This window comes from Piliocolobus tephrosceles, chromosome 7 (genome assembly GCF_002776525.5).
Source record: "Piliocolobus tephrosceles isolate RC106 chromosome 7, ASM277652v3, whole genome shotgun sequence".
In the NCBI taxonomy this organism is placed as follows: Eukaryota; Metazoa; Chordata; class Mammalia; order Primates; family Cercopithecidae; genus Piliocolobus; species Piliocolobus tephrosceles.
Genome location: NC_045440.1, coordinates 126,895,587 through 126,919,987, shown reverse-complemented (window position 1 = coordinate 126,919,987; position 24,401 = coordinate 126,895,587). Strand labels below are relative to the sequence as shown.

Genomic DNA, 24,401 nt, shown 5'->3' with positions numbered 1-24,401 from the left:
AATAGTTTTAAAGCAGTAATTTAGGATTTGCATTTAATTTTTGAACTGTATTTTTGACTGGTCATCAAGGTTCCAGGGCTATAACATGTAGTTTATTTGAAAATAAATGATCACAAGTGAGTATTACTAAATAAAAAATTAATATGTGACCGGGTGCTGTGGCTCACGCCTGTAATCCCAGCACTTTGGGAGGCCGAGGCGGACGAATCACCTGAGATCAGGAGTTCGAGACCAGCCTGACCAACATTGAGAAACCCCATCTCTCCTAAAAATACAAAATTAACTGGTGGCGCATGCCTGTAATCCCAGCTACTCGAGAGGCTGAGGCGGGAGAATCACTTGAACCCAGGAGGCAGAGGTTGCAGTGAGCTGAGATCATGCCATTGCATTCCAGCCTGGGCAACAAGAGTGAAACTCAGTCTCAAAAAAAAAAAAAATTAATATGTGGCCGGACACAGTGGTTCACACCTCTAATCCCAGCTTTGGGAGACCGAGGCAGGCGGATCACGAAGTCAGGAGTTTGAGACCAGCCAGGCCAATATGGTGAAACCCCATCTCTACTTAAAAAAAAAAAAATTAACTGGGCATGGTGGCACACACCTGAGGTGCCAGCTACTCAGGAGGCTGAGGCAGAAGAATCGCTTGAACCCAGGGGGCAGAGGTTGCAGTGAGCTGAGATCGTGCCACTGTACTTTAGCCTGGGCAACAAAGTGAGATTCCATCTCAAAAAAAAAAAATTTAATATGTACACATTCGTACTTTTATTATTCAAATATGATACTTGTGATATGTATGAGTACAGCTAACAAGGTTGGCTGATGTAGGATCAGTTCTCAGGTATTTGAGTATCTAAAGAGACCTTTTGTGGCTATAACTTAGCTCGTGATTTATGGCTCCACTTAATGGTCTGTACAAAGCCTTCATTCATAATCGTAGTTCTGTTTCTGATTGCTTGCTATAAAGTATTTTTTTTTATCAATTCTGAGTCATTTATGAATTTCTATGTGTTGGTGTAATTTCTAAAGCAGTCTCTACATACGGTTTTTTGGTTTTGTTTTTAGTCTAATGAGGTGGCATGAAATCCATTTTAAACTCAAGAAATCAATTTTAATGGATCAGGTAGTTTGGCTAAATTCATGAAACTGGAATATCTTTGGTTCAGGGCAAAAAGCCCCAGTTAAGAGTAAAGTTTGTTTGATGAAATAATTGTTTTGGCTGGGCACCATGGCTCACACCTGTAATCTTAGCACTTTGGGAGGCCAAGGCAGAGTTTGATACCAGCCTGGGCAACATAACGAGACCCTATCTCTACAAAAAATAAAACAATTATCTGGGCATGGTGGCACACACCTGTAGTCCCAGCTACTGTGGAGGCTGAGGCAGGAGGATCACTTGAGCTGGGGAGTTCAAGGCTGCAGTGAGCTATAATCACACCACTGAGAGTGAGACCCTGTTTCCAAAAACAAAGAAAGAATCGTTCTTAGATTACTTCTTATAAATAAACAATTTGTAATGACTTAGAAGACTGAAATCCTCCTGCTCTTAAATGGAATTTTGATTTTTTTTTTTTTTTTTTTTTGAGACAGAGTCTTGCTCTGTTGCCCATGCTGGAATGCGGTGGCATGATCTCAGTTTACTGCAACCTCCGCCTCCCAGGTTCAAGCGATCCTTCTGCCTCAGCCCACCTAGTAACTGGGATTATAGGCACACACCACCGTGCCCAGCTAATTTTTGTATTTTTAGTAGAGATGGGGTTTCGCCATGTTGGCCAGGCTGGTCTCGAACTCCTGACCTCAGGTGATCCACCCACCTCAGCCTCCCAAAGTGCTGGGATTACAGGCGTGAGCCACCATGCCAGCCTGGAATTTTGATTCTTTTATTTTGTATGCCATATTTTCTAGATAAGCGAGGTTATGCCCTTTTGAGTTTTTGATTTTTTTCTCAGCTATTTCATCATTCTTTTAATACATATTTTTTAATTTGCATCTTATTTCATCCATTATTTAGGGAGTGTTTTATACTGTATTTTATGAAATCAGCAGTTAAAGCATATGACAATGTTTATGGGACACTAAAAAAAAAAACACAGTTGCCATCAATAAGACGCATTCCAATTTCAGAGATGTTAAAATGGGGGAAATGTACAACGATGAAGTACAATATAAACTAGCCCGGTATTTCTGAAATTTGAAGTCTTAAGGTTTATTCTTCTGGGGTAAGGTAGTGGTCCATTAACTGCCTCTGAGAACTTAAAATTGTTTTTCACGATCTGAAGAAAAAAATAAACATTTTAGGCCCCCTAAATTGTTACCTTATAGAGAATTGCCATAAAATTTGATGCCATACATTTGTGTTTACAGTTGAATTGGCATCAAGTAGTACTACATTAGTTATCTTAGATTAATGAGATAAGAACAGAATCAGACTTGAATACATAAATGATCATCTGCTTCTGTATGAAAGGCAATGTGATGTGATAGCATGACATACTATTTAAATAAATGTTTGGCACACTTCCAATAAAGAGAAGTGGATGAGTTGCCTCATCATGGTACCAGCAGTATATAGCAAGTATGATACACAACATGCCAAACTCAAGAGAAACTGATAGCAGTCAATACCACATTCATACACCAAATGGTTATTTCATTTTAGCAAAACCCCTTATTACATTAATTTTTTTATGGTTTTATAGTTTTATTTGTATAAAACTTATAGATGAACTTCTATTTAGTTTGGTTTACATAGTCATACAAAAAAATTAATGTTGGAAGTCCTGTTTTTACTTTTGGAAGGATCTGTACATTATTCAAGTTTATAAAACATTGTGCTTGGCTTTATGTTAGAAAGGTTTTAAGGGAGTATAATAAAATAAATGCTTTCGATCTGGATTTAAAGAGGAATGACTTGGTATTTTTAATTAGATTACTTCTAAAATATAGAATTTCTATCTTTTTTATTAATTATTTTTTTCTTTGTGAAACTATTACCTTGCTCTGTCACCCAGGCTGGAGTGTAGTGGCACGATCATGGCTCACCGTAGCCTCAACCCCCCAGGCTCAAGTGAACCAGTGGTCCTCCCACCTCAGCCTACCAAGTAGCTGGGACTACAAGTTTACACCACCACACCTGGCTCTTTTTTTTTTTTTGGAGACAGAGTCTCATTCTTTTTGCCCAGGCTAGAGTGCAGTGGCACAATCTTGGCTCACTGCAACCTTAGCCCCCTGGCTTCAAGTGATTCTTCTGCCTCACCCTCTGAGTAGCTGAGATTACAGGCATGCCCTACCATACCCAGCTAATTTTTGTATTTTTAGGAGTGATAGGATTTCACCATGTTGGCCAGGCTGGTGTAGAACTCCTGATCTCAAGTGATCTGCCTGCCTTGGCCTCCCAAAGGGCTGGGATTACAGGCGTGAGCCACCACACCCTGCCTCATTTTTAAATTTTTTGTAGAGATGGAGTCTCACCATGTTACCCAGGCTTGTCTTGAACTTTTTTGGACTCAAGCAATCCACCCTGCCTCAGCCTCCCAAAGTGCTGGGATTACAGGCACTAGCCACTGTGCCTGGCCATATTAATTTCTTAATAACAGCTTTATTGAGATATAATTTATACACCATAAAATTCACAATTCTAAAGTGTACAATTCCATGGTGTGTGTGTGTGTGTGTGTGTGTGTATTTTTTTTTGAGATGGAGTCTCGCGCTGTCGACCAGACTGGAGTGGAGTCTTGGCTCACTGCAACCTCTACCTCCCAGGTTTAAGCCATTTTCCTAACTCAGCCTCCTGAGTAGCTGGGATTACAGTCATGTGCCACCATGCCCAGCTTTTTTTTTTTTTTTTTTAGACAGAGTTTTGCTCTTGTCGCCCAGGCTGGAGTGCAATGGCATGATCTCGGCTCACTGCAACCTCCGCCTCCTGGGTCCAAGCGATTCTCCTACCCCAGCCAACCAAGTAGCTGGGATGTGCCACCACGTCCACGGTACAGATTTCCTGTACAAAAATCCTCTCCCTACATTCAGGTCATTATTACAAATAGTGTTGATTATTTTGCATAGTGGTAACATCAGTATCTGTTTGCATAAGGCTTATATAAAAGAGCCTACAGTATTTTTGAGTCCTTTTTCATATACTTTCCCTGTTTCTTTTTCACTGTTGTCAGCATGCCTGACTATAGAAATCTCTTTATTTCCTTCCTTTTCATTCTTTTTTTTACTCTTTGCTTTCAATCTACTTGAGGCTCAAAGACCAGAGGATCAAGATTCTTAGAGAAAGACAGAAGGATATGAGTAACTGTGTCATGAGGGCAGGATCTACATACGTACTTGATCCTGGGGCTCAACTAGGGTACAGTGATTATGTATAGTCTTCGCAGAGGGTACACAAAACCTCTGAAGTAATGTTTAAACTTGTGTATACCATAGCTTTCATCAGATTTGCAGAGGCTGACAAAGTCCAGCTGCATAGTTTTGTAAATAGTTTCCTTGGAACACTGCCATGCCCATTCATTTTGTGTGTGGCTCCTTTCACCCTGTAATGTTAGGTAGCTGTGACAGAGGAGACTGTATGGCTCACAAGCTTAAAATATTTACTGTGTAGCAATCGAAGGAGAAGTTTACCAACCCTTGGAAGGTTGCTTTCCTCCTGCAGGCAAAAAGAAGGCAGTGGGGTGGGTGGTTCAGAAAAATAGTGCTTTAGTCATTCTATTTCTAGCGTCTGAAAGGGGCCTGATTTATAAAATGTATAGACCTACATGGTATAAAGGGAGGAGCTCCTTTATGAGACGAGTCTGTGAGCCTTTGAAGAAACTAAGCCTTTACCTACTCAAAAGTTTGTTTGTTTGTTTGTTTGTTTGTTTTTTGAGATGGACCCCGTGCTCTCGCCCAGGCTAGAATGTAGTGGTGCAATCTTGGCTCACTGCAGCCACTGCCTCCCAGGTTCAAGTGATTCTCCTGCCTCAGCCTTTTGAGTAGGTGGGACTACAGGTACCTGGCTGACCCTTTTTTTTTTTTTTTTTTTTTTTTTTTTTTAAGTAGCAATGGGGTTTCACCATGTTGGCCAGGCTGGTCTTGAACTCCTGATCTCAAGTGATCCACCCACCTCAGCCTCCCAAAGTGCTGGGATAACAGGCATGAGCCAATGTGCCCAGCCAGAAGTTTTTATTTTCTTCTTAATTCTTACCTGTCTTCCAAGAGAGATGAGGAATTAATGAAGACTTACTTTGTTAACGAGAATATATAAGTTAACTCATCTGGGAAAGATGGTTTTATTTTACTTTAAGTTGTAATATTTGAAATTCCACATATAAACCAGCTCACTTGCAAATAGCTTGATACATAGGTCGATTAACAGGTGCAGCCTAAATATGGAAAATTGAGTCACTAAAAACAAATTAATGGCCCATACTGTTTTGCTTAGATTTTTTTTGTTTTTTCCTTTTTTTGTGTGTGGCGGGGTCTCACTATGTCGCCCAGGCTGGAGCGCAGTGGCACAATCTCAGCTCACTGCAAGCTCTGCCTCGCAGGTTCACGCCATTCTCCTGCCTCAGCCTTCCCAGTAGCTGGGACTACAGGCGCCCAGCACCACGCCCGGCTAATTTTTTTGTATTTTTAGTAGAGACGCGGTTTCACCTTGTTGGCCAGGATGGTCTCGATCTCCTGACCTCATGATCCGCCCATCTCGGCCTCCCAAAGTGCTGGGATTACAGGCATGAGCCATCATGCCCGGCCCCCTCATCTTTTCTCTAAAACTCTACTAAGCAGCTGGGTGCGGTGGCTCAGGCCTGTTATCCCAGCACTTTGGGAGGCCGAGGCGGGTGCATCACGAGGTCAAGAGATCGAGACCATCCTCGCTAACACGGTGAAACCCCATCTCTACTGAAAATACAGAAAAAATTAGCCGGGCATGGTGGCGGGCGCCTGTAGTCCCAGCTACTCAGGGAGGCTGAGGCAGGAGAATGGCATGAACCTGGGAGGCAGAGCTTGCAGTGAGCCGAGATCGCGCCACTGCACTCCAGCCTGGATGACAGAGCGAGACTCCGTCTCAAAAAAAAAGATGAAGGGGATATTTTTTATAGGGCTTGGAAGATGTTTCCAGTTCACAGATTGTGTTTGCCAGTTTGTAGATGGAATAGATCATTTATAAATGGGACTATTTCTACATGTGAGTGAAAATCATGCATATAAAGATTGTAGCCAGCAGGTGTTTTTAAAAGACAATTAACATATCACTAAGAGGCATTAGTTGTGTTTATATAGTAATAAATTTCTCAAGGATATGGGACCACTATACCCTTGTGTCATAAAACAGGTCTTGATTTTGCTCGGTTTAGTTCAATGTTTAGTTCAGCTCTACTTAAATATTTAAGGATTTCATTTCATATTTCAACATACTTTTGATACATTCTGTTTAGCTAAGAGTTATTACATATATCATTGAACTTCAAATCAGAGTTCTTAGGCTTTGTTTAAATGTATTTAACCATAACTTATATAAGCATACAGATTGTCAAGCTTTTTTTTTTTTGAAACAGAGTCTCGTTCCATCACCCAGACCAGAGTGCAATGGCGCGATCTCGGCTCACCACAACCTCCACCTCCTAGGTTCAAGCGATTCTCCTGCCTCAGCCTCCGGAGTAGCTGGGATTACAGGCACCAGCCACCACGCCCAGCGAATTTTTGTATTTTTAGTACAGACAGGTTTTCACCATGTTGGTTAGGCTGATCTGGAGCTCCTGACCTCAAGTGATTCACGCACCTCGGCCTCCTAAAGTGCTGGGATTACAGGCGTAAACTACCATACCTGGCCTGTTTTTTTCAGTATATTTTAAGTTTTTAGGTGTCTTAGTATTTGTTCTCCAGGCTGATTTAACTTTTTGTGTTGTTTGTAGTATTATGGAATATAAGAAATACAGTTATGTCAGTTATAGCCAGGTGTGGTGGCTCATGCCTATAATCCTAGCACTTTGGGAGGCTAGGGTGGGAGAATTGCTTGAGGCAAGGAGTTCAAGACCAACCTGGACAAAAAGGCGAGACCTCCCTATCTCTACAAAAAATGTTAAAAGTTAGCTGGGTATAGTGAGGCATGCCTGTAGTTCTACCTACTGGGGAGGCTGAGGTGGGAGGATTGCTTGAGCCCAGCAGTTTGGGGCTGTAGTAAGTCATGATTGTGCCACTGCACTCCTGTTGGACAACGGAGTGAGATCCCATCTAAATAAATAAATAAAAACAAAGTTATGTCAATTGTTTTGAATTAATCTCATTTTTTAAAATATAGGCAGTTGGCCAGACAGCAGGCTGATAAAAAAAAAGAAGAGCGCAGAGAAGGTAAGTACTGTTAAAGGCATTTCAGATCTTAAAATGTGTAATTAATATTCTGTTTACCAGTTTCTTGAGGTACATACAATAAATGTTACATGTTTAAAGTGTATAATTTGTTAGGTTTTAACATAAGTATATGCCATGAAGCCATCACCACAATAAGATAGTGAAGGTAATTATTACCCCCAAAAACTTCCCCAGGCCCTTTTATAATTCCTCCTGGCTCTTCTAGCTTCTTTCCTCACTCTTTGACACTACCCCCCACCAGATTCCTGAGCAAGTAATTTCATTGGAATATAGCTGTGACCATTCATTTTAGAATCTGTTCTCCGTTATTATAGCTTAGTTTATATTATCTAGAGTTTTACATAAATGGAATCATACAGTATTCTTTGTTTGGCTTCTTGCACTCATTGTAATTACTTTGAGAATCCGTGTGGTCGCTTTTTTGTTGCTGAGTAGTATTCCATTATATGGATATTCCATTATATGGATATACCACAATTTATCTCTTCACCTTTTGAAGGACTTGGGTTGTTTCTGGTTTGGGGCTATCACAAAGCTGCTTTGAACATTCATGTACGAGTCTTTGTATTACATATCTTTCCTCTTCTCCTGGGAGTAGATAGGCTCAAACCTCTTATGGTAGGTGAATGTTTTAACTTTATTTTTGTCTTCTAATGTTTTTAAGAAAGCTAAGTTTAAGATACTGTAATTTTGTTACATGAAAGTATAGCTTTTCAATTGTTCATTTCAGAATTGTTTTATAAATACTATTACTTCAAATGTTTCTATTTATTTTTATGTATGCATTTGTGAAGACAAAGTGATTCCAGTTACTCGGTCATTGAGGACTAGAAACATCGTTCAAAGTACAGAACACTTACATGAAGATAATGGTGATGTTGAAGTGCGTCGAAGTTGTAGGATTAGAAGTCGTTATAGTGGTGTAAACCAGTCCATGCTGTTTGACAAACTTATAACTAAGTAAGTAAAAATTCCTTAGATCAAGATGATTTATCTGTCAGAGACTTTTTGTTGGGGAAGAATCATGGATTTCAACCAGCTCAAGCATTTAATGCATTCTACTACGTAAAGCATAGAGGAAAATGATTATTTGTGGTTTTTTGTTTGTTTGTTTGTTTTTGAGACGGAGTCTAGCTCTGTCGCCCAGGCTGGAGTGCAGTGGCATGATCTCGGCTCACTGCAAGCTCTGCCTCCCGGGTTCAAGCCATTCTCCTGCCTCAGCCTTCCGAGTAGCTGGGACTACAGGCACCCACCACTACACCTGCTATTTTTTTTTTTTTGTATTTTTAGTAGAGACAGGGTTTCACCGTGTTTGCCAGTATGGTCTCGATCTCCTGACCTCCTGATCCACCCGCCTTGGCCTCCCAAAGTGTTGGGATTATAGGCGTGAGCCACTGCATCCAGCCCGAGAATGATTATTTGAGGTCTTTTTGACAATTCTATATATGTCTCTATTCTTGGAAAGAAATTTAAAAATATTTTTATACAAGTAAATCAGTGCTTTTTATAAAAATATTTAAAACCTTAGTGCCAAAAGATTGCAGTGGAAGAAAATAAAGGTTTTTAAATTCTGCTACTCTTTTACAATTTTCACTTATATTTGTTATCTTTTTTTAAAGCACTGCTGAAGCTGTACTTCAAAAAATGGATGACATGAAGAAGATGCGTAGACAGCGAATGAGAGAACTTGAAGACTTGGGAGTGTTTAATGAAACAGAAGAAGTAAATATATTCTTCTATTAAGGGAATGATTTAATAATATCCAGTTAAATTTTTTTTTTATAGTACCTAATCTATTTTTGCTTAAACATGACTTTTTCCAGCATTTATTTGATCAGTCAACAGTTACTGCTAGAAATTCAAGAGTTTATGGCTGTAAATATCTTCATTTTGAACAAGATTGGAGGATCCAACTTAATTTTTTTAATAAATAGATTCCAAATGTTAATGGCTTTTATTTAAATATTTTAGAGCAATCTTAATATGTACACAAGAGGAAAACAGAAAGATATTCAAAGAACTGATGAAGAAACAACTGATAATCAAGAAGGCAGTGTGGGTTAGTCTCTTCTCTTATTCTGTCTTCTGGGATTGAATTTAAGAACTTTTTATTTAGTAGAAAATAGCCTTTTTATTTAGAAAGTGTGACATTTATGGTAGTTTGTGAGAGATCAGAGGATTGGTAACTTAAAAGTGGGAACAGGGGAGAGCTTAAAAGGATAGTATATTTTGTTTGGGAAAGTAACTGAAATCAGCAATCTAAAGCAAATAATATTGGTTTGCTTATGTAATACATCTGCTATGGACAACACGCTGTATATCTCTTTTTTAGTTTAAAGGTGATGAAAATTATGTTTTGCTATTCCATTTAGAACTTATTACCATAGTCTGTTAGAACTTATCTTGAGTGAAAATCAGTTTTCTGAAATGCATTTTAAATTTTTGGTGAGCATGTTTTACCATAATCATAAGTAGATTGAGTTATGCAGCATGTAACTCTATGACAGCCAGATGGGCTGGGTGAAATGTCAAACTTAAGTTTAGAAAGCAAAAGCTTAATGAGGAAATTCGAAAACTTGTCAAAAAGTTATATTAACTTGGATGCTTAAGTTTAGTCACCTATATTAATGAAATTCATAGAAAGACTGTAAATTTTAGTTTGGTACTTGCTTAACAGTAGTCTTCAAACTTCTTTCTCTGCTTCTTTTTTTCCTTCCTCTCGTTTTTCTACAGTTTTTTAATGTTGGAAAAGAATTATAAATTCTCCCCATCAACAATCTAGGAGTAGATAAGCTTTAAAAGGGTGGATCTTTCTCTCCCAACTCACCTATGTTAAAAATTGTTAACATTTTGCTGAGTGTCCTTCTGGAAGTAAGTATCTCTTAATCGTAGAATCATCTGAAGAGGGTGAAGACCAGGAACATGAAGATGATGGTGAAGATGAAGATGATGAAGATGATGATGATGAAGATGATGATGATGAAGATGATGATGATGAAGATGATGAAGATGAAGAAGATGGAGAAGATAATCAGAAACGATATTATCTTAGACAGAGAAAAGCTACTGTTTACTACCAGGCTCCACTGGAAAGTAAGTGCTATACATACTCTTTCCAGGAGATGTGATTATATTAGCTTTATATTTGCTGTTTCTCCTCTGTTATTCTTGTCTTTTTGGTATTTTTCATATTTTCATTTTGTTGAATACTCATTACTGTTGTCTTTACCTATCCTAAGTTTGTAACAAATAATTTCTCTGAAGAAAGTTAAACGTTAAGCCTTGACAAAAGCAAATAATTGGGCTGTTTTTGAATTTTAGATCTGTCTTTATTTTAAATTGCACAGCTTTCTACCTTTTGATTTATGTTAATACTATACCACAGTACTTGTGAGCGTGAACATGCAAGGCTGATAATCACCTGTTACACATCTCTACAGTCACAATGGTTGTTTGTGGCCAGTGTGTGTTTTTGGTTGGTTGGTGTCTGTGCTATACATGTTATCAGCTGCAACCCTCTGGACATAAATGACTTAAAATATGAACAGCAAAATATTTTCTTTTTTTTTAGAACCTCGTCACCAGAGAAAGCCCAACATATTTTATAGTGGCCCAGCTTCTCCTGCAAGACCAAGATACCGATTATCTTCTGCAGGACCAAGAAGTCCTTACTGTAAACGAATGAACAGGTTTGGTTCTGAAATAGTGATTGATTTATGACAACATAATTGTTTTTATGTTAGGGCTGGACTTTAGACTTTCAAGATTGGGTGTATTAGGATACAATTCTAGAATTGTATATTTGGGAGAGCTTAGTTTCTATGCCTTTAGTAGTCTAATCCCCAGTACCACTGACTAGTTTTTGCTTTTGCTTCCACTAATAGGAAGTGTTAGTAACTACGTTAATAAGGTAGTTTATTCCATTTTTCCACACTTTAATAATAGAGCAACCATAGACTTAGGGTTTACTGTAGTCCTGTCTCTGTGTTAAGCATTTTACGTAGATTGTTTCATTTAATCTTCACATTAAGTTAGAATATAGGTTTAGTCTTTTCTTTGCATACTATCACAGATGCATTTTCCTGCCATGTCATATGTTCTAAGCTACATGGCCTCTAGACCTTTCATGACTCTGGTTATCTTTTTCTGGATCTATTTTATAATTTGTTCCTCTTCTGTTGTAGGAAACATTTATTTTCTTTGTTCAATATTTGTGGATTTCTTTTCCTTCTACATCCCAACAATTGTTGCTTGTTGGTCAAATTTAAGTCCAAAGAGATAAATCTTCTATTTTTATTTTACTTATTTATTTTGGGGGAGGTGGGGCGGGGTGGAATCTTGCTCTGTTCCCCGGGCCGGAGTGCAGTGGCGCGATCTCGGCTTACTGCAACCTCTGCCTCCTGGGTTCAAGCGATTTTCTTGCCTCAGCCTCCCGTGTAGCTGGGACTACAGGAGCCTGCCACCACGCCCGGCTAATTTTTTTGTATTTTTAGTAGAGACAGGGTTTCACCATGTTGGCCAGACTGTCTCAAATTCCTGACGTCAGGTGATCCACCCGCCTGGGCCTCCCAAGTGCTGGGATTGCAGGCATGAGCTATCGCACCTGGCCTCTTCTCCCATCTTTAATGAACGTATGTTTCTGGAAGTAACATATTTGTTGGTTGACTAACTCTACAGTTACCACCTACAATGTATGTGGGGTTTTTTTTGTTGTTGTTTTTATCCCTTTGATGTTCATGAGTTTCCATATTTGGTTCACAGTGTCTAGTCTTCCCCTGTGGAAAAAGCCTCACATCATTGAGTAGCTCCTTGTTACAGATTTTTTTTTTCTCCCCTAATTATTTGGGTTTTTTTTTTTTTTTTTTCTGACTTTTTTGTTGTTTTGAGACGGAGTCTTGCCTGTTTCCAGGCTGGAGTGCAGTGGTGCAATCTCGGCTCACTGCAACTGCTGTCTCCTGTTTTCAAGTGATTCTCCTGCCGCAGCCTCCCGAGTAGCTGGGATTATAGGCCTGTGCCATCATGCCTGGCTAATTATTTTTAAAGGTAATGTTACCTTTGAATAAGGAAACATAATAGCACAATTGCATCACTAGTATTTCAGTATATTCTTCATCTTTTGTCAAAGAATTAGAACTGGCAAGAAGTTGAAGTTCTTGGTTGGATTCAAAGTGCTAGTCCAGTGTCTGTGGGTGTAGTAAAATGGAGATTGGGGGATGAGCACATGTGGGCCGATATGTGTGTTTAAAACGTTTTTTATTTTTTATTTATTTTATTTTTGGTTTTTGTTTTTCAGATTTAGGACACATTTTCCTATGAAAATAGATTATACTGACTTGTCTCAGCCTCTTTTCCTTTTTTTTTTTTTTAAATTTTTTATTTCCGTAGGTTTTTGGGGAACAGGTGGTATTTGCTTACAGGAGTAAGTTCTTCAATAGTGATTTGTGAGATTTTGGTGTACCCATCACCCAAGCAGTATACATTGAATCCAATTTGTTGTCTTTTATCCCTCACTCCCTTCCCACTCTTTCCCCGTGAGTCCCCACAGTTCATTGTGTCATTCTTATGCCTTTGCATCTTCATAGCTTAGCTCCCACTTATTAGTGAGAACACATGGAACATATGTTCGATTTTCCATTCCTGAGTTACTTCACTTAGAGTAATAGTCTCCAATCCCATCCTAGTAGCTGCGAATGCCATTAATTCATTCCTTTTTATGGCTGAGTAGTATTCTATTGTGTATATATACCACAACTTTTTTTTTTTTTTTTGAGACAGAGTCTCAATATACCACAACTTCTTTATCCACTTGTTGATTGATGGGGATTTGGGTTGGTTCCACATTTTTGCAATTGTGAGTCATACTGCTATAAACATGCGTGTGGAAGTATCTTTTTCGAATAATGACTTCTTTTCCTCTGGGTAGATACCCAGTAGTGGGATTGCTGGATCAAATGGTAGTTCTACTTTTAATTCTTTAAGGAATCTCCACACTGTTTTCCATAGTGGTTGTACTAGTTTACTTTCCCACCAGCAGTGTAGAAGTGGTCACTGTATACACACCAACATCTATTATTTTTTGATTTTTTGATTATAGCCATTTTTGCGGGGGTAAGGTGGTATCGCATTGTGGTTTTGATTTGCATTTCCCTGATCATTAGTGATGCTGAGCATTTTTTCATATGTTTGTTGGCCATTTGTGTATCTTCTTTTAAGAATTTTCTGTTCATGTCCATAGCCCACTTTTTGATGGGATTGTTTTTTTCTTGCTAATTTGTTTGAGTTTGTTGTAGATTCTAGATATTAGTCTTTTGCTAGATGTATAGATTATGAAGATTTTCTCCCATACTGTGCGTTGCCATTTTACTCTGCTGATTCTTCCTTTTGCTGTTCAAAAGCTCTTTAGTTTAATTAAGTCCCACCTGTTTATCTTTGCTTTAATTGTTTTTGCTTTTGGGTTCTTGGTCATGAAAGCCTTGCCTAAGCCAATACCTAGACGGGTTTTCCTGATGTTATCTTCTAGAATTTTTATATAGTTTCAGGTCTTAGATTTAAGTCCTCGATCCATCTTGAGTTGATTTTTGTATAAGGTGAGAGATGGGGAACCAGTTTCATTATCCTACATGTGGCTTGCCAATTATCCCAGCACCATCTGATGAATAGGGTGTCCTTTCCCCACTTTATGTTTGTGTTTGCTTTGTTGAAGATCAGTTGACTGTAAGTATTTGATTTTATTTGTGAGTTCTCTATTCTGTTCCATTTGTCTATGTGCCTATTTTTATACCAGTACTGTGCTGTTTTGGTGATTATGGCCTTATAGCGTAGTTTGAAATCAGGTAATGTAAGGCTTCCAGATTTGTTCTTTTTGCTTAGACTTGCTTTGGCTATGCAGACTCTTTTTTGCTTCCATATGAATTTTAGGATTGTTTTTTCTAGTTCTGTGAAGAATGATAGCTGGTATTTTGATGGGAGTTACGTTGAATTTGTTGCTTCTGGCAGTGTGGTCGTTTTCACAATATTGATTCTACCCGTCCATGAGCATGGGATGTGCTTCCATTTGTTTGTGTCATCTGTGATTTCTTTCAGCAGTGTTTTGTAGTTTTCCTTGTAGAGGTCTTTTGCCTCTTTGGTTAGGTATATTCCTAAGTATTTTATTTTATTTTCAGCTATTGTAAAAAGGGTTGAGTTCTTATTTCACTCTTAGCTTGGCCGCTGTTGGTATATAGTAGAGCTACTACTGATTTGTGTACATTAATTTTGTATCCTGAAACTCTGCTGGATTCTTTTGTCAATTCTAGGAGTTTTTTGCAGGAGTCCTTAGGGTTTTCTAGGTGTACAATCATATAATCAGCAAACAGACAGTTTGACTAACTTTTTACTGACTTGGATGCCCTTTTATTTTTTTCTGTTGTCTGATTGCTGTGGCTAGGACTTCCAGTACTGTGTTGAATAGAAGTGGGGAGAGTGGGCATCCTTGTCTAGTTCCAGTTCTCAGAGGGAATGCTTTTAACCTTTCCCCATTCAGTATTATGTTTCCTGTGGATTTGTCATAGATGACTTTTATTACATCGAAGTATGTTCTTTGTATGGTGACTTTGCAGAGAGCTTTAATCATAAAGGGATGCTGGATTTTGTTGAATGCTTTTTCTGCATCTGTTGAGATCATGTGATTTTTGTTTTTAATTCTGTTTAAGTGGTGTATCACATTTATTGACTTGAGTATGTTAAACCATCCCTGCATCCCTGGTATGAAACCCCCTTGATCATAGAAGATTATCTTTTTGATATGTTGTTGGATTTGATTAGCTAGTATTTTGTTAAGGATTTTAGCATCTATGTTCACAGGGATGTTGGTCTGTAGTTTTCTTTTTTGGTTATGTCCTTTCCTAGTTTTGGTATTAGGGTGATACTGGCTTCATAGAATGATTTGGGGAGGATTCCCTCTTTCTCTACCTTGTGGAGTAGTGTTTACAGTGTTTTTAAACTGAAGTAATGACCTTTCTACAGTATAGAGTAATTAATTGCTAAGAACCTGGACCCATGACTAGGACTGTCTAGGCTTGGAGCTCAGCTCTACTAGTTATTAGTGGCCTTTGGCAAGTTACTTAACTCTGTTTCAGTTTTTTGTTGTTGTTGATTTTTGTTTGTTTGTTTGGTTTTTGTTTTTGTTTTTGTTTTTTTTTTTTTTTGAGACGGAGTTTCGCTCTTTTTGCCCAGGCTGGAATGCAATGGCGCAATCTCAGCTCACCGCAACCTCTGCCTCCCGGGTTCAAGTGATTCTCCTGCCTCGGCCTCTCGAGTAGCTGGGATTGCAAGCATGCGCCACCATGCCTGGCTAATTGTTTGTATTTTTAGTAGAGACGGGGTTTCTCCATGTTGGTCAAGCTGGTCTTAAACTCCCAACCTCAGGTGATCCACCCGCCTCGGCCTCCCAAAGTGCTGGGATTACAGGTGTAAGCCACTGCGCCTGGCCTGTTTCAGTTTTTTTTATCTGTAAAGTGAGGATAGTAGAACCTGTCTCAGTATTGTGAGAATTAGATGAGTTAATACATGTAAAGCATTTAAAGTAGTGTCTACCATACATTAAGTGCTGTATGTATTTGCTGTTATAACTGTACTTTGATGTTTAAAAATAATCTCCATTTTGCAAATCAAACGTCAGAAATTTCACGTTGGCCCACAGGTTGTGTTATTGTTTGCTTTTAACTTTATTGGTTGTGAAATAAAAAACTGGAAATCATCAGTATAGTAATGTATAGAATGCGGATATTTTAAATAAACATATAGGTTTGAATTCTGACAACATCAATGACTAATTCTGATATTTTGAGTAAATTATTTAACCTGGAAGCCACACTGGCCCTAACTGTAAATTGAGCCTACTAATAATCCACTTTTCCTCAATTTTAATTAAGATTAAATCAAGCACACAGTACAGAAAGCAGTCAGTTAATGTTAGTCTTTTTTATTAATCGGGAGGTTAGTCTGAATTCTGTGACTACACATAAAATTATGTGAATACATTAAAGTCTAGTATTCATGGTAATAAGGAAAAAGTTAGTTTTTCATATAAAATTGCAGACTTGTACTGGATATAATAATTTTAGTTTCAGGCTAATCACAAAGATGGTCCTGGGTGTATTTGGGTAGATGGATGGGTGAAAGATTATTTTCTTATTTATTTCTGTGTTTCCACAACCCCTTATCCAAAACGCTTGGAAAACCATTTGTGTTTCAGAATTCAGACATTTTGGCTGGATTTACAGATAACACACAACATATATAGTATGGCAACATTAGCATCTCTAGGGTCTCCAAGCCAGCACTGTGTAGACAAATATATTAATAATTCTGTAGTAAAACATATGAATAATCATAGTAAGTGGGACAAAATATAAACTAAAAATTGCCTTGTACTATGTCCAGTTATGATTTGCTACAAGGGAATAATGGAATAACTTCAGAGTTTTTTGGATATACGTTTCTGGAACTACTATGCTTTTATATTTTTGGAAATAACTACTTACCATCATTGCACTCTGACTCAGAAAAGTTCTAGACCCTGAGCAAGTTAATTAAAGTTCTTCCTAGCCAGACTCTTTCGTTTTTTCTGTGAGTCTTTTGCAACCATTCAAAGGTAGAAGTGATTAAAAATTTTCTTGTATATTTGTAATACCCGGCTTCTTATTTAGTATTACCAACCAGCCTAAGTATTTGATAGTATGTCTTTCTTTTTTGTGAGAAAACTTATGGGTTGAGTAACTCATCCGCATTTACACAGCTGTTAAGTGACAGTTGTGAATTTACAGTGGATGGTATACTGTTGATAAAAGGCCATCTTATTCTTCACTATTTCCTAGCATTTAAAAAGTCTTTCTTGATACCCTTTTGTTTACATAAAATCTCATGTCCTTCTTTTAAAATTGTTTGATATTTTAGGCCGGGCATGATGGCTCACACCTGTAATCCCAACACTTTGGGAGGCTGAGGTGGGAGGATCACAAGGTCAGGAGTTCAAAACTTGCCTGGCCAACATGGTGAAACCCCATCTCTACCAAAAATAAATAAATAAATAAGATACAAAAGTTAGCTGGGCATGGTGGCACGTTCCTGTGGTCCCAGCTGCTTGGGAGGCTAAGGCAGGAGAATTGCTCAACTGGGACCCAGGAGGCAGAGGTTCAGTGAGCTGAGATCACGCCACTGCACTCCAGCCTGGGCTACAGCGTGAGACCTTGTCTCAAAAAAGTTATTTGATATTTTAAAGTAGGTAATTTCCTCCCAAATGTGAATATTATGTATAGTGTAATATTGAAAATAGTTTCAAATTACAGTCCCAAATGCTTTTTTTTTTTTTTTTTTTTTAATAGAGGCAGGGGCTTACTTTATCACCCAGCAGGCTGCAGCTCAGTGGTGCAATCATGGCTTACTACAGCCTCATCCTCTCAGGCTCAAGCAAATCTCCCACCTCAGCCTCCTTAGTATCTAGGACAACATATGTGCACAACCATACCTGTCTAAGCTTTTTGATTTTTAGTAGAGACCAAATCTTGCCAAGTTGCTCAAATGATTTTTAGTTGAGACGAAGTCCCACTGCATTGTTCTCAAACTCCTGTCAAGTGATCCTTCCTACTCGGTCTCCAAAAGTGTTGGGATTACAGGTGTGAGCCAACATGCCTAGCCCCAAATATTCTATTTCTTTATACCTCTTTATACCACCTTTCACTTCAAGAATAACTGGTTTGTGTCAAGACTAAGAAGTCACCCTGCCTTCTGTCTTCATGAACATTTGATATTCAGCTCTGCCACAATCCTCAGTCTTTTTTCCTTTCCTCTCAGTTGTCTTTTATTCCCTTTGAAAGATTCAGCCAACAAAGTTTATGTCAGTGGGTCAGCAGATATAATAATTTTATGATAAACCTTTTTGGAGCATTAGATATTTCTGATGCTTTTCTTATGCCTTTTCTTTTTCCTGCCCTCCCTTATCATGATTTCAATTTTCTTTTTTACTTTAGGCGAAGGCATGCAATCCACAGTAGTGACTCGACTTCATCTTCCTCCTCTGAGGATGAACAGCACTTTGAGAGGCGGAGGAAAAGGAGTCGTAATAGGGCTATCAATAGGTAAGTGCCATATCAATGCCTTTTTAAACTAGCAGATACATTTTTTAAAAATTGATAAAACAATAATTTGGGTATAAGTATAGACTGGCTGATTAAAAAGTTGCACAACAGGTTAATGTATAAACTGGAATGCTGTCTTATTAGAATTACCTACAATTGAAACAGAATAACAGGTTAGAACATATGACTGATTTCTTGCCAAAAATTTTTTTTTTGAGACAGGGCCTGGTTCTGTTGCCCAGGCTGGAGTACAGTGGCACGATCTTGGCTCACTGCAACCACCACCTCCCGGGTTCATACGACTCTCCTGCCTCAGCCTCCTGAGTAGCTGGGACTACAGGTGTGCATCACCACACTCGGCTCATTTTTGTAGTTTTAGTAGAGATGGGGTTTCGCCATGTTGGCCAGGCTGGTCTCGAACTACTGGCCTCAAGTTATCCACCTGCCTCAGCCTCCCAAAGCTTTGGAATTACAGCTGTGAGCCACCATGCCTGGCCCTCTTGCCAAATCATTATATATGGCCCACAGTGGTTCTGGTCAAACAGTGACTTAAGGAAATAACCTTTTCTTTTTCATTTCATGTATATTTTTTCTTAGAATAATGATAAGTTCTGAGGAACTCTTAAGGAAAATGGAAGGCTTTACTCATTTCATAACTCCCTGTAGTATAAGTTCACATATACTAACCAACTTATTTGATTTTCCCAATAATTGTTTAAGGGAGATAGAGCAAGGATTATTTACATTTTAAAGATGTGGTTGAGTAAATGAAAATGCAGTACTTAGGTGCTTGGATTTTTTTTTTTTTTTTTAAATAGAGACAGGTTCTCACTCTGTCACTCAGACTAGAGTAGAAGTGAGGCTGGTCTTGAACTCTTGACCTCAAGTGACTCGGCTGGGATTACTAATAGGCGTGAGCCACCACACTTGGCCGTAACTATCTTTGAATATTTTTGAAAGTAGTTAGGGAACTTCCAGCCTGTCCAACATGGTGAAACCCCATCTCTACTAAAAATACAAAAATTAGCCGGGTGTTGGTGGTGCGCACCTGTAATCCCAGCTCCTCAGGAGGCTGAAGCAGGAGAATTGCTTGAACCCAGGAGGCAGAGATTGCAGTGAGCCGAGATCACACCATTGCACTGCAGCTCACGCCATTGCACTGCAGCCTGGGTGACAGAGTGAGACTCCGTCTCAGAAAAAACGCAAAAGACAAAACAATATAACAAAAAAGGAAGTAGTTAGGGAACTTGCTTGAGAGGATTGGTGTTGGATCCAAATGCTGGTAGACTGTGAATATTTTTTCTGAGAGGTGGTATAGCAGAGTTGTTATAGGTCTAGAGACAGACCACTTGTGTTTGATTCCTGGCCCTGCCATTTACTAGTTGGGTGATCTTGGACAAATCAGTTAATCTTTGTATGCCTTGGTTTTGTTTTAAAATGGGGAAAATAATAATACCTTTCTCATAAGACTGTTGTGAGGATTTATTGACTTAATCCATGTAAAGCACCTAAAACTAAAACAGCGTCTGGCAAATGGTAAATACCCTATGTTAGACACCTCCATTAAAATGTAAGTTGGTACAATCTGATTTCACCACCGTGAATCACTTTACAGTGCCTGTGGCATCTTGATATTTTTATTTGATTATATATCTTTAATTTCAAAATAAAGCTTCAGATATAAAATATTTCTAACACTTAAGTTCTGGACCTATTACAGAAAATTAGAAAATTAAAATACATATCTTAAGATTGCTCCAGTTGAAATTTAGATTTTTTTTTTTAACTTAAATGTTTATATTCAAACATGGAATTTGGGAAGGAGGATGAGTTGATGGGTTTGTGTGGTTTTAAATAGGTGCCTCCCACTAAATTTTCGGAAAGATGAATTAAAAGGCATGTATAAAGATCGAATGAAAATTGGAGCAAGCCTTGCCGATGTTGATCCAATGCAACTAGATTCTTCAGTGAGTATTCTGTTTTGAAACATACTTGAACTATAATGTGCTTTGTTTTAGTTTTAAAGTTAAAAAAAGGAACTGATGATTTTTCTTTTCAGTCAAAACTCTAACCTTTAAAGACGTTTTTTGTTAATCTTAAGGTCACAATTAAGGTATTATTAATTCATTGTGTATGGGTTAGGTATAGTTAAGGTGTGGGGTGACATTTTAATCTGGACTCCAAATCTAAGAATGTAAATGTTCGCTTCCATTACCAGGTACGATTTGATAGTGTTGGTGGCCTGTCTAATCATATAGCAGCTCTAAAAGAGATGGTGGTGTTTCCATTACTTTATCCAGAAGTCTTTGAAAAATTTAAAATTCAACCCCCAAGGTAATTTAATTATATTTTTAATTTTAGCTGAAAATCTGTGCTACTCTTGCCTCTTGTAGTTCTTATACCTTACTAACCCATTTTTAGGCGATGGTCCCCTTTTCCCTTTTCATTATACAACTTTTCTCTCTGAATCACCTTTATAGAAGCAATAATTTAAATAAACTTTTAAAAGTTAATAAAATTCCCCCCATCATAAAAGCAATATACCGGGCCGGGCGCGGTGACTCATGCCTTTATCCTAGCACTTTGGGAGGCCAAGGCGGGTGGATTGCCTGAGCTCAGGAGTTGGAGACCAGCCTGGGCAACATGGTGAAACCCCGTCTCTACTAAAATACAAAAAATTAGCCGGGCCTGGTACCGTGTGCCTGTAGTCCCAGCTACTTGGGAGGCTGAGGCAGAATTGCTTGAACATGGGAGGCGGAAGTTGCAGTGAGCTGAGATTGCGCCACTACACTCCAGCCTGGGTGACAGAGCGAGACACCATCTCCAAAAAAAGAAGTAAATAAATAAGTAATGTACCATATGTCAATCACAGGTAAACATTGGTAGGTTTTAAATTAAATTTTGTAATTTAAAAAATTAGAAAGTGGCCAGGCACAGTGGCTTACGCCTGTAATTCCAGCACTTTGGGAGGCCGAGGTGGGTGGATTACAAGCTCGGGAGTTCAAGACCAGCCTGGCCAACATGTTGAAACCTCGTCTTTACTAAAAATACCCAAAAAATTAGCTGGGCATGGTGGCGGGCGCCTGTTGTCCCAGCTATTTGGGAGACTGAGGCAGGAGAATTGCTTGAACCCGGGATGCAGAGGTTGCAGTGAGCCGAGATGGCACCACTGCACTCCAGCCTGGGCAATGCAGCAAGACTGTCTCCAAAAAAAAAAATTAGAAAGTACCAGGCATGGTGGCTAACACCTGTGATTCCAGTGACTTGGGACACTAAAACAGGAAGATTGCTTTAGCTCAGGAGTTTGAGGTTGCAGTGAGCTAGGATTATGCCACTGCACTCCAGCCTAGCTGACAGTGAGACCCCATCTCTAAAAATAACGCGGAAAGTTATTAATATTAAATAACATTTACTTCTTACAGGAAATGTACGTGCCTAGTTAAAGTAATTTAGTAAATTAAAAAGAAATTTCTTGGCCGGGCGCGGTGGCTCAAGCCTGTAATCCCAGCACTTTGGGAGGCCGAGACGGGCGGATCACGAGGTCAGGAGATCGAGACCATACGTATGGCTAACACGGTGAAACCCCGTCTCTACTAAAAACACAAAAACTAGCCGGGCGAGGTGGCGGGCGCCTGTAGTCCCAGCTACTCCAGAGGCTGAGGCAGGAGAATGGCGTAAACCCGGGAGGTGGAGCTTGCAGTGAGCTGAGATCTGGCCACTGCACTCCAGTCCGGGCGACAGAACGAGACTCCGCCTCAAAAAAAAAAAAAAAAAAGAAATTTCTTGAATTTTCTTTCACATTTCTTCCTTGCAACCCCCATACATACTGAATTACATGATTGTGATATGTGATTCCATATGCAAGGTGAGATAATACGATGAACATGATGAATGAATTGTTAAAATGTTTCAAATAGAGTTTTATTTACAGTTTCAATATTAATTTTACAGTATCAGTATTAACTCCCAGGTTTTAAGTTGTGCTTTGTGGCATGAAACTGTACAATAATTCAGTTGTCTTACACATTTTAATTTTCTAATTAAATGAATCATGAAATTGGTTTCTAATTTTTGTTTTAAAAGTCTGCTTTTTAAATGTAATACTAAAATATTAACGTATTGTTTTACAGAGGTTGTTTGTTTTATGGGCCACCTGGAACTGGAAAGACTCTGGTTGCCAGAGCACTTGCCAATGAGTGCAGTCAAGGGGATAAAAGAGTAGCGTTTTTCATGAGGAAAGGTGCTGATTGTCTAAGTAAATGGGTAGGAGAATCTGAAAGACAGCTACGATTGCTATTTGATCAGGTATGATATTAAAATTTTATATATATGGATAGTTCTGTAATCTAGGCAGATATGTGTGAGGATTAGATAACTCTTACATTTAATCAGTGTTCTAAATAAACCCAGAAGAATTCGACTAAGTATGTAATCTTTCTAGATTATTTTCTTTTATATGTCGAGATGACACTGACCTACAGTGAACAGTTTTATAGTAAGAAGGGAGAGAAATAATTGGATCTTAGTTCTTTGGAGTCTTAGGTCTCATGCCTAGGAAGAGAGTGGTAATCTCTTATTTAGAGATAGTAGTAGTGAATTATGGCTCAGTGTGGGAATTGGAGACTAGTTCTGCCCTGGGGCGGCTTTCATTTTCATATCCCGGATTGTATTGACAGCACATTGTGAGATAATACATTCTGATCTACTGAGGCATATTGCTGCAAATGCTTTTAAATCTCTTTTTGGAACTCTCCTGAGATTCTTTTTTAATTTTATGTTTATGGAAATGGATAAAAACTGTGGCATCTTGCTAAAAAATGTTTTCCCATCCTGACATGGAGGAAGACTATGTCACTGTCTTCTATTCTTTGTCTTGTTTCCATAGGTAGTCTTCAATAGATATTTTTGTGTGTCCAGGAATGATAGCTATATGAAATCTAAGGTATATAACCAGTGGAGTATGTCTTTTGAAGACTTCTAGTCGAAAATGCAATTGAAAATTAAACCATATGTCATTATAATTTAGTTTGAATTCTTAAAACCCAGTTATTGGAACTTACATTTAAATTTATAAATTATAAATAGTTATAAATTATAAATAAATTGAGGCTGAGGCAAGAGAATCACTTGAACCCAGGAGGCAAAGGTTGCAGTGAGCCAGGATCACGCCACTGCACTCCAGCCTGGGTGACAGTGTGAGACTCCATCTAGTAAAAAAAGAAAAATTATATAAATAAATTCTGGTAAGCAAGTTTGAAGAAAAGCTGATTGAAATAGTGTATATTCAGCTTCATAAATTCTGGTAAGCATGTTTGAATGAAAATTGATTAAAATGGTTTATATTAAGTCTACGTGTTTGAGGCTGTTTATGCTAACAAATGACCACTCAATCTGCTTTCTAGGCCTATCAGATGCGCCCGTCAATTATTTTTTTTGATGAAATCGATGGTCTGGCTCCAGTACGGTCAAGCAGGCAAGATCAGATTCACAGGTAAAACTTGCTTGATGGCACTTCAACATTTCTTCCTGTTTCCTGAGTGGTATTGATGTGTGAGAGATAGAATGTTAAATGGTAAAAGAAACTTTATAAGCTAATAGTTCCTTTCTTTGGTAGTAGAACCCTAGTATATAGTACAAAAATAAAAAATGTGGACAGGCGCAGTGACTCATACCTGTAATCCTGGCACTTTGGGAGGCCAAGGTAGGCGGATCACTTGAGGTCAAGAGTTTGAGACCAGCCTGGCCAACATGGTGAAACCCTGTCTCTACTGGGAAAAAAAAAAAAAAAATAGCCGGGTGTGGTGGTGCACACCTATAATCCCAGCTCCTTGGAAGGCTGAGGCAGGAGAATTAGGAGAATCACTTGAACACGGGAGGTGGAGGTTGTAGTGAGCTGAGATTACACCACTGCACTCCAGCCTGGGTAACAGAGTGAGAC

At 38.6% G+C, this 24,401-nt stretch overlaps 1 protein-coding gene across 1 annotated transcript in view; it reads left to right on the top strand.

Annotated features, from left to right (window-relative positions):
* The window catches only part of ATAD2 (ATPase family AAA domain containing 2), a 78,148-nt gene that overhangs the window by 14,344 nt on the left and 39,403 nt on the right, over positions 1-24,401 (top strand). The window contains exons 3-13 of the mRNA XM_023224399.1: positions 7,276-7,325; positions 8,141-8,306; positions 8,966-9,068; positions 9,318-9,405; positions 10,239-10,439; positions 10,918-11,035; positions 18,356-18,463; positions 20,322-20,430; positions 20,682-20,797; positions 22,594-22,768; positions 23,866-23,954. Of these exons, the coding sequence (XP_023080167.1) occupies positions 7,276-7,325; positions 8,141-8,306; positions 8,966-9,068; positions 9,318-9,405; positions 10,239-10,439; positions 10,918-11,035; positions 18,356-18,463; positions 20,322-20,430; positions 20,682-20,797; positions 22,594-22,768; positions 23,866-23,954 (1,323 nt within the window). The remainder of the gene's footprint in view (positions 1-7,275; positions 7,326-8,140; positions 8,307-8,965; positions 9,069-9,317; positions 9,406-10,238; positions 10,440-10,917; positions 11,036-18,355; positions 18,464-20,321; positions 20,431-20,681; positions 20,798-22,593; positions 22,769-23,865; positions 23,955-24,401) is intronic.